The 9,682-nt window shown below is 35.5% G+C and overlaps 1 protein-coding gene across 2 annotated transcripts; it reads left to right on the top strand.

Annotated features, from left to right (window-relative positions):
- The first annotated feature begins 241 nt into the window (after positions 1-241).
- LOC106068307 (uncharacterized) lies at positions 242-8,559 on the top strand. 2 transcript variants are annotated; one of them, XM_056035281.1, is made up of 6 exons: positions 242-384; positions 817-1,004; positions 2,866-3,006; positions 3,189-3,245; positions 6,773-6,841; positions 8,365-8,559. In XM_056035281.1, exons 2-6 carry the CDS (start codon positions 915-917, stop codon positions 8,473-8,475), a joined length of 468 nt encoding a protein of 155 aa, XP_055891256.1. In that variant the 5' UTR covers positions 242-384; positions 817-914; the 3' UTR covers positions 8,476-8,559. The 2 variants fall into 2 exon arrangements, with proteins under 2 accessions (XP_055891256.1, XP_055891257.1); XM_056035282.1 differs by having other exon boundaries at positions 253-380.
- Positions 8,560-9,682: the final 1,123 nt, after the last annotated feature.

Genomic DNA, 9,682 nt, shown 5'->3' with positions numbered 1-9,682 from the left:
GTGTTGTTAGATAAAGAATACAAATTATGGATGGATGGAAAGAAAAAAAAAACGATCCTGGTAATAAATGACTTTGACAAAATGTGTCGGATACAACTAACGTGCAGACTGCTTGCTCCATAATATTGATTATGCTACATTAACATTGTCTAACATGACCCAGAAGACAAAGGGATGCTTTACTTGGAATTAAAAGGTAACTCTGTATAAAAATCACAATTTTATGTTATGGTTTCTATTTTTAGTTTTTGCCTTACAAGAACGTCCACCTCATTTCAAAAGACTCAACACAAAAACGGATGTGACTTAACTTGACTTGTAATGATCAAAAGAGAGCCAATAGATTTTCAGAGTTCGAACTAAATAAATTAAATAATTTGGTGGGTAAGTGATCTGTATTTACTTAAGTTAATATTTATTGTCATTTTTCAATCTATATAATCTACATTGACTTTGTCATAGCGAATATCCGCTTTTATTTTTCTGGTCATTATATATACAAATAAAGTTTGTCTTCGAGTCCGAAGATAAAGGAGTAGCCGATGAGTAGGTTATTTCACACTACGAAATATTGGATTTCATTTATCCGGTATTTTAAAATTAGTAATTTGATTAAAGTCACTAGTTGTCCAATTAAATTATGTATTATCTTATCTTATATAATACAGACGTTACTTCAAAAAAAAAAGAAGATTGTAGAATTTAGAGATGTATTCCCAATCTTCATTTCGTACACTTTCATTGTGACGTCTAGACTTAGAGACACTAAGAGTGTGTACATTTGAATATTGCAACTATCATTCTCAAAACTTGCAGCCACCTAGTGTGCAGCAGCAACACTTTATTTAACATCGCCATCAGCAACAACGTCATCAACAGAAAATAAGAATTAAGAACCATAACTCCCATTGAAAATGGTTCGAGAAAATCGCGGCCATGCTCTGGAAACTCTACCGGACATCCACCCCTATGAAGTAGATCAGATCTCCACAGGAAGCAAACGGGTTAGCGACATCTTGTTTTGTGTGTGTGTTGAGTGTGGGCTAGCTGAGGGGGGAAAGTTTTAGAGCACTATTTTGTTTTGATCGAACAGATATTTAGCAAATGCTACTTTCGCAGCATGATTTACTAACTAACCACTGTTTTCTATTCCCATTTCTTTAAAGTTTGGGGGGGGGGGGAGGAGTTTTCTCTCACTGATTAGATCAAAGTATTCAAGGAACAAATTTAAAATTTGTTTGTATCTTGTCCTCATTACGGATAGTCCTGATAATGGCGTGCCATAGAGATGTAGCCTAGATAGTAGAGCGGCTAGAGCCTATCTACCGTAGATTAGGCCTACCGTCATTGTGCATATATAAATTCTTTTAAACTTTTTTTTTTAAAGAAATTTTAGGGAAATACTGTGCTTTAAGATTGTTACTGGTTTACATCACAAGTTACTGGGTATTTTCGTACATTAAGAAAAACTATAAATAGCTAGCATTTTTTGTTGGTGTATCCGGTGTAGAAACTAAAGGAAGTGGCTGCTCAACTCTTGTGTTTGTTTCTAATGGTATCTGGCTAATGTTTGTGTGTTCACTTGTTAGCACTGCGGAATCAAATGGTTTCAGCTCTCCCGATTACAGCACAAACTAATTTCAATATGAAGGAACCATGAGACTTTCATTCTAGGACTTGAAAACGTATTTAAAAACGAAATTGACAATTAACTATTGGTAATCAAGGAGATTTGATACTAAGATCACTTACCACTCTTTGAGATTCTCCATCACCCATTCTCGGATCAAGTTGAAACTTTGGACAATCTTTCATTGGCGTGGACAATACATAAATCCATTAAAAAAAAACAACAACCAATCAGTTAGTTAATACTGGTAATAAATTATTTTGTTTGATACCAACAATGGAAATTTATCCTTCAGTATTCACTGATATCGTTAAATATGTAGGGTTTTATCCCCTTAGATAAATGTACACGTTATTCTCCCACACCCATCCTCGCATCAAGTCGAAACTTTAAACAATAATTCATTGTACCTGACAATAACATTAATTAATTAAAATATTTACCTATTCGTCACCTAATTATTGATAATTAATTACTTTATTATATATTGAATAAGGGAAATAATTTCTACATTATATATATATATATATATATATAGGCCTATATATATTGCTACGATCTTCTCTACCAGGCCTTCTGCAAACACTACTTAACAACACAACACAGCACATCTAACACAAGAACTTGACAACAAGAGCGTCAAGTAACAAAGTGGCCATTTATTTACAACTACATCAACAGCCAATAAATACAATCGGCTACACTAACTTGAAATGCTTTCTTGTACTCAACAGAACTGCCTAACTAAACATTACTAGTCTATCTAGCTCGTATGGCTACATTTTCGAGGACTCAAAGGTACCACAAGTCCCTACTGCCTTGCTGTCCTGGACTCAACTGTCCTTGTAAACACACTGTCTCTTGACCGTTAAGGCTCTTGATCACATGACCACAACACAGGTCATACTTGCGGTTATTAGCAGTACTGTCCCTTGTCTATCGACAGCCGTTGACCTGTGTGATTGGCCTGAGTCGTGTGTATCAGTAGGCCGCACACACATTAACCCTTTCGGTCCGCCACTGGAGTTACAACATTGCCCCCTGTATTGTTGTAAGTGCAGAGTTCCTCCCTTTAGATAAGCTTAGGTTTTTTTTTAAAGGTGGACATGTCAAAGGAGACTATAGTAGTGTTTAGTCACTGTTTAGTAGTGGTTCCCCCCCCCCCCCCGGAAAGCCGCAATGGGTGGTCCCGTTAGTTTTTCGTTTCATTTCTTCATTTTTGCATAACTTGATAGTTTGAACGGTTCTCACAACCCTGGAAAGAAGGGATCACATGCGCTGGTGCAGACTCTGACTGTCTTCGCAGGAATGTCAAGTACTTTGTCTCACAACGACCGTCTGTGTTTTTCTATGATGGCCGCGCTACCAATCAGCTGGTTAGTCGTTACAACACCGTCTCACAATAGTTAACTTTCGTTAGGTATCTTGTATGTGTGTGTGAGAGAGAGAGAGCGAGAGAGAGAGAGAGTGAGGGATATTGCTTTAGAGATATTAATTATATCTAATTTCTATGTATCGTAAATAATAATATTTTTATAAAACTCTTTTTTTTTAATAGATCGCAGATGATTTCTTGCGAGACCCCTGTAAATATTACAGAAACATTTATCCATGGGTGAGTCAATAAAAGATTGCTTTATTTTCTGGTTCTCTAGTTTACAATACCATTATAAACAATGTAAGCATTGCATCATCCAAAATGGCCAACACTTTTTCCAACCTTTGGTTTCAATGTTTATTCCTGAATAAAAGTACATAGGAGCTCATAGCTGTTATTGCATTGTTATATTTGCCACTAATTGTTCCTTTTTTTTTCTAAACTGAGATGGATATTGGGGATCCTAATTAGGATCATCCAGATCTGTGTATTTCAATTAGCGCAATTTAAAGGGGGCCTCCAAATTAAAAAATAAATTTTAACAATATATGCAAATTAGATATTAAAATATAAGGAAAATTAATCAGTTTATAAGTCATCCCCTGGTCACTTCATCCCCCGGTCACTTCATCCCCCGGTCATTTCATCCCCAATTAAATATTTTATATGTAAATATGATTATGTAGAATGCTTTCTGTTTGACATTTTATGACATATTACTAATGCATTTATGGTGTTTCCTCTTCCACTTTGTATTCTTAATGAGAAATGTAATATTATTTGGTAAATCTGGATTTGTACTTATCTATAGCGTAATGATCAAAGGCCAAGGTGTGGTGCAAGTAGTGGGAATCTTATGAGAGATAGAAGTGCGATTAGAATAATTATGACCGTGCCGCTGATAACTTATCATCAAAGGCCAAGGTGTGGTGCAAGTAGTGGGAATCTTTTGAGAGATAGAAGTGCGATTAGAATAATTATGACCATGCGGCTGATAACTAATCATCAAAGGCCAAGGTGTGGTGCAAGTAGTGGGAATCTTTTGAGAGATAGAAGTGCGATTAGAATAATTATGACCATGCGGCTGATAACTAATCATCAAAGGCCAAGGTGTGGTGCAAGTAGTGGGAATCTTTTGAGAGATAGAAGTGCGATTAGAATAATTATGACCATGCGGCTGATAACTAATCATCAAAGGCCAAGGTGTGGTGAAAGTAGTGGGAATCTTTTGAGAGATAGAAGTGCGATTAGAATAATTATGACCGTGCCGCTGATAACTTATCATCAAAGGCCAAGGTGTGGTGCAAGTAGTGGGAATCTTTTGAGAGATAGAAGTGCGATTAGAATAATTATGACCGTTCCGCTGATAACTTATCATCAAAGGCCAAGGTGTGGTGAAAGTACGACCATGTTTCACTTTATTTTATTTTTCCATCGCTCTTTCTTGAAAACGGCACTGAAGAACTCCCAAGGAAGAAATATGCAACACTGGCTAAGAGAATAACAAACATTGTTCATCAATATGAATCGATGGATCGTCTTCTGTACTTACAATCGATAGCTTATCTATCTTACTGATGTAGATGAACACAAAAACACTTTTTTTTTACATTACCTCTTTATTTATACATGCTGAATTTTTATAGTTTTTAATGGCATTTAATTTTAATTTTATTCTAATCTAAAGTATTACAATTGTGTCATTTAAATAAAAAAGGAATACATTAAATATTGCTCATTTAATGCTTTTTAAAATTATAATTTGTTAGATAAAATGATCAGATGATGAAAATATCAGGGAATGAAATGACCGGGGGATGAACTGACCAGGGGATGAAATGACCGGGGGATGAAATGACCGGGGATGAAGTGACCGGGGATGAAATGACCGGGGATGAAGTGACCTGGAATGAAGTGACCGGTCACCATGTGAACACTGAAATCATTTGTTTTGACATTTTTAGATCAAAGAATTTTTATCTTTTTCGTCTCTTGTTTATTGTATACCTTGAAAGTCTAAGAGAGTCTCTTATTACAGTATAATATTTTCTTGACATAACACAGTTATATTCTTTGACGGACAACTAACCTTTACTGATCTGAAGTTTTCAGGCCCCCCTCCTCCTGAAAATGTCGGACTAATTAAGATTTTGTATTAGAAAATACATTCGTCTTTACAATGCCGTTTTTTTTTATAGCGCGTAAAATTGGCACCCCAAAATGAAGCTTTTGTCTATTTTTCAGGAGATTTTTTTGTTTTCAGGAGATTTCCAGGACTTTTTGGCCGCATAGGTTTCAGTGGCCAAAGTCCGGCCCTGTTCCACATCCCTACTTTTATACTCAATTTTAATACATACTAATAAATAGTAAAATTTTAAAACGTAATAATAGTAATAATCATAAAAATAATATTAATAGTAGTATAAATAATTATAATTGTAATATTTAACAAAACTACCTCAATCATCAGATCAAGATACTACACAAACAAATAATTATCGCAGCACCCAGCTCCATTATAAGGCATTAAAGCTCTCAGCACAAAAATACCAAATATAATAACAATAAAAGTTAATCTTTAACTAACGATATCAACTCATATGAAGGCGGTTGTCTTTTTAACAAAAGACAGTATTACCTTAGTGAATATACAAAGGTTTTTACAGATATAGAATTGAGCATTCCAGCAAGTTTTCGACATTAGATCTGGAATAAAAACATTTTTGCAAGTCTTTTTTCTATCATTCAAAACACACACCAACAGATAACCGAAGGCATCACCTATTTAATAGATACAGAATGGACATATTCTGTCTTCATAGTTGGTTCTATTGCGTCAGCCTACTTCAACTGGGAACTTGTTATTTCTTTATAATAAGTAAACATTTTAGAAGGGAGTTTATTTAAAAAGGGTGGATAATTTTCCAAAGCAAGTTTACTTTTAATAAAAGAGTATAGCTTCCATTTCTCATTGCTTTGCATTGTCGCTAGAATTTGTTGAACACTTTGATCTATTATTCTGAGGCCAACAACTACTTGGGAAATTTAGCTGTCAAACGATCTGGGTATAACCGCATATATCCCATACTTTACTGCTCATAGCCCCTATTGTAATTTAGCATGTAACGACCAATTACGAATTAATTGTCGTTTTAAATTATGTTCAACTTATATGCATACTAAATAGATTTTTTCTTTAAAAACGTTAACATTTTTGTGTAAATGTAGTTAGTATGACAGAACTTACTTAAAATAGCAATATGTTTGTAAAAATAAATTGACAAAAAATCTAAAACCATTTGCATGAATGTGCATGAATGTGATATAAATATGATCAAGCATTCGCCCGTACTAAAGAGCCTCCAATGTTTGTTTCTACTAATAGTGAATAGTTGTAAAAGTGTTGTATTTTTAAGAAAAAAAACTGCTTTCATAAGTGATTTATTAAAAAATTAGATTTTTCGTTTTCAGGAAAGAAAAAAGTAACCGTTGCATCAGAAATTTCAGTGGTCTAAAATATTATGATGTCGGATTTTCACTATCTTTTCTAGTTTACGAGGTCTAAACGGGGCGGACGGACAGACATTCAACACAAAACTAATATCGTCTTTTCCCCTTTCTGGGGCCGCTAAAAATGGTTAGACGAGATAGTGAATCTAATTATAAAAGCAGCTGTAAACGTTGACACATTAAATTCTTATTTCTATTATAAAGGAATATTTTTTAAAAGTTTACAAATGATTTTCATCTTATTACTTCTACAGAAACCAGTTGGACCTAAAGCTTTTATTCCAGCTGTTGGCCATTACGAGGGGCTTGGAAAACCGCCAGTTGTAACTATAATATTCTTCATTCACGTTGACTTTACGTAAAACTAGCATCACCCACCGGCTACGTCCGTTGATTTGTTCCCAGGCCATATATTGTTTCTTTGGCAAGAATCTCCCCTCTTTTTTTTTAACTTCCAGTACACAGGCCCGCACTTGAACGTTCATGCTAACATACTTTTAGTCCGTGAATTATAGTATCTTTTACGTTGGCTTGGAATGGCTTTATAACGCCCTTCAAACACACACAAACTTATGAACTGTGTATCACTCCAACCCCACCCCCACCCAAATAAAAATAAAATATCTCATGCATACATCTCTGACTATTCTTGGGTTTCTCAATTCAGCATTGAAATATTTGATAGGCTCTATGTTGTATTTGGGCCGATCCTCCCCCCCCCCCCACCTCTTAATTAAAAAAAAATTCGCACTCTGCTTCATGATTCAATCCCATATAGACTTTTGACCCATGCAGAAAAGGGCGGAAGTTTGTGTTTATGTTTTATACATAAATTTGAAAAATGTAATACAGCCTTTTAGAAAATTAAATAAAAAAGATTAACATAAAGCTTATTTTTACACCAAATTTTGGCGCTTGTAGTATTTCGCGTATATAGCTTATATGTGTTTTTTTAAGTCTTTATAAAAAAAGTTAACACATTTATTTTTTTTTGCGGGCAATACTTTAAAATCCCATACACTCCCTGTCTCGTTACATAAGCAATACTTCTAAACAGTGTTTCTCAACCCGGACGAAAAAATTGTAAGTTCGTGTCCACTTAGCTACCTAGGAGACCTGAGCCACCCCCCACACCAAGTGTTTTCTGAGATTCGGAAATACATCCTCTTGGCGTCTAATATGCATTATTCTAGTGTTAGAAAAAGAAGAATTTTCTCAATAGTGTGAAGAGACAAAAGCTGAACTGGTTTAAATATAGTGTATGAAGTCTCATTGTCAAAAGCCATCTTTCAAGTTACGGTGGAGGGTCGTCCAATGAAAAGCTGGCTGAACAATGTAAAAGAATGGACCGGCCTCTCTCTTGATATTCTGCTAACCGTGAAAAGTAGAGAGATTTGGTTACACGGACTGTCACAGAACTCCTTACGACCAAAGTCAAGGGACAGATGATGGCGATGAAAAGTTTCAGCAAGACGTCTTGTAGCGGGTCTGTTTTGTCCACGCATAACTCGTCAACAGAACGATTGGCAACGTCTGGCGTGAGAAAGATGGGCTGAATCGCGTTGGCAGAGACATAATGAAATGTCCTTTTTAAATGAATGGACCTTGTTGCAAATGCTTCATGCGTAAACGGTATTAAATGTTCTACATAGCAGATCAAACTAAGTCTCATAACTTTTTTAAATTTTCATTTTTTTTTATTTAACACGCAATTTCAGCAGAATTTTCCGCTATTGAAAAACAAGTCCTTCGCGTTTCCCTTGCCAGGAAGTCTTTCAGCCCTCCGCTGGTTGAGAAACGCTGCTTTAACCCTATCACAATATCACACTCATTCGTTTCGTTTCAGAGGCAATACTTTAAGATCACGCCCAAACAAGTGCAAGAGACAAGGACCATGCCGACCTACGAGGTCTACAATTTCAGCGACTCATGCCATTACTACAAAGACACTGTCTAGATCATGTCTAGATCGTGTCATATCAGAGACTAGTGCTAGGTGAACCTAAGTGAAGGCCTTGTGTAATTAAAACTGCTATCTCCTCCCATGTCTTAAAAGTTTTTCCATTTTGAATTTTCTGTTTTAATTTATTTGAATGATTAATAATTTTATTTTTCTTAAAAAATAAATAATTAAAGGCTTTTTTTTTAAAAAAAAAAAAACAATGTTACTTTTAAAATAAAAAAAAAATTCTTAAATTTCTTCGAAAATCTGCTTTCAAACAAATTGTTTTTCAAGATGGCATTTCCAATGTTGTAACTAAACACATACATACAACTGAAAGTGCCTGTGTGTGTGTGTGTGTGTGTTAGGAGGAGAAACAAAATGTAATGTTTGGAAGAAGAGTTTGGGTGTGTGTGAGTGCATGTTTATCTTCACCCTTCACCTACCTCTTAGTCTGTTGAACCACTGGGGTACCACAAATAATCTGTGTGTGTGTTAGGAGGAGAAATACTATCTAATGGTTAGAGGAAGAGTCACAATGAGTCATTGACTTTGTTGCTGTATACATTTGAAGCTGATTTGATTAGTGGTTTGGGGGGGGGGCACATTGCTTGTTTTCGATATTCTTTAAATTGGTCATAGGTGTCTTTTCCTCTATACATACATTGATATACATCTAGTCAGGTGTTTATCTAGTGTCTAAAGCAGGTTGATATACATGTGTATACATCTAGTCAGGTGTTTATCTAGTGTCTAAAGCAGGTTGATATACATGTCTATACATCTAGTCATGTGTTTATCTAGTGGTTAAAGCAGATATTTGTGTAAGGGCTTAAAGAAATCAAATGCATGGCGATATTTCAGACTTTTTAAAACGTTTCTTCTTGCAGTTTCTTTTTTTTTTACCCCTTGCGTAAAATTTCCCTATCAGATCTTGCAATCAATGGGGCAGTTGATGTTTAGGTCATCTGCTTCTATGGCCAACGGCTTACAAGCAGGGTGTCATGCGGACAGCACAACGACAGCCTTTACTTCCCCTAACTAAAATCAGGTACCCATGTGGATTAAAAATCCACAGAATTGTTAGAGTAAGTGTGAAGGATTATCCCTAGATCTCTGGTGAATTCCTCTTATATCTCTGGGACTATCAAATGTGTTTTCATAAAGAACATCGGTATGAAGGCGTGCGTGCGTGTGTGTGTGTTGGGGGGGGGGGGGAGAA

The sequence above is a fragment of the Biomphalaria glabrata genome, chromosome 7 (genome assembly GCF_947242115.1).
Source record: "Biomphalaria glabrata chromosome 7, xgBioGlab47.1, whole genome shotgun sequence".
NCBI classification, from domain to species: domain Eukaryota; kingdom Metazoa; phylum Mollusca; class Gastropoda; family Planorbidae; genus Biomphalaria; species Biomphalaria glabrata.
Note: the sequence above shows the minus strand (reverse complement) of the source record. Positions and strands in the feature narration are given on the sequence as shown.

Bases quoted from the DNA above. Each gene is read 5' to 3' on its own strand.
- LOC106068307 (XM_056035281.1), top strand. From the start codon at position 915: ATGGTTCGAGAAAATCGCGGCCATGCTCTGGAAACTCTACCGGACATC. The intron at 3,246-6,772 runs GTGAGTCAATAA...TTACTTCTACAG, and splicing joins ACAGAAACATTTATCCATGG to AAACCAGTTGGACCTAAAGC. The intron at 6,842-8,364 runs GTAACTATAATA...GTTTCGTTTCAG, and splicing joins GGCTTGGAAAACCGCCAGTT to AGGCAATACTTTAAGATCAC.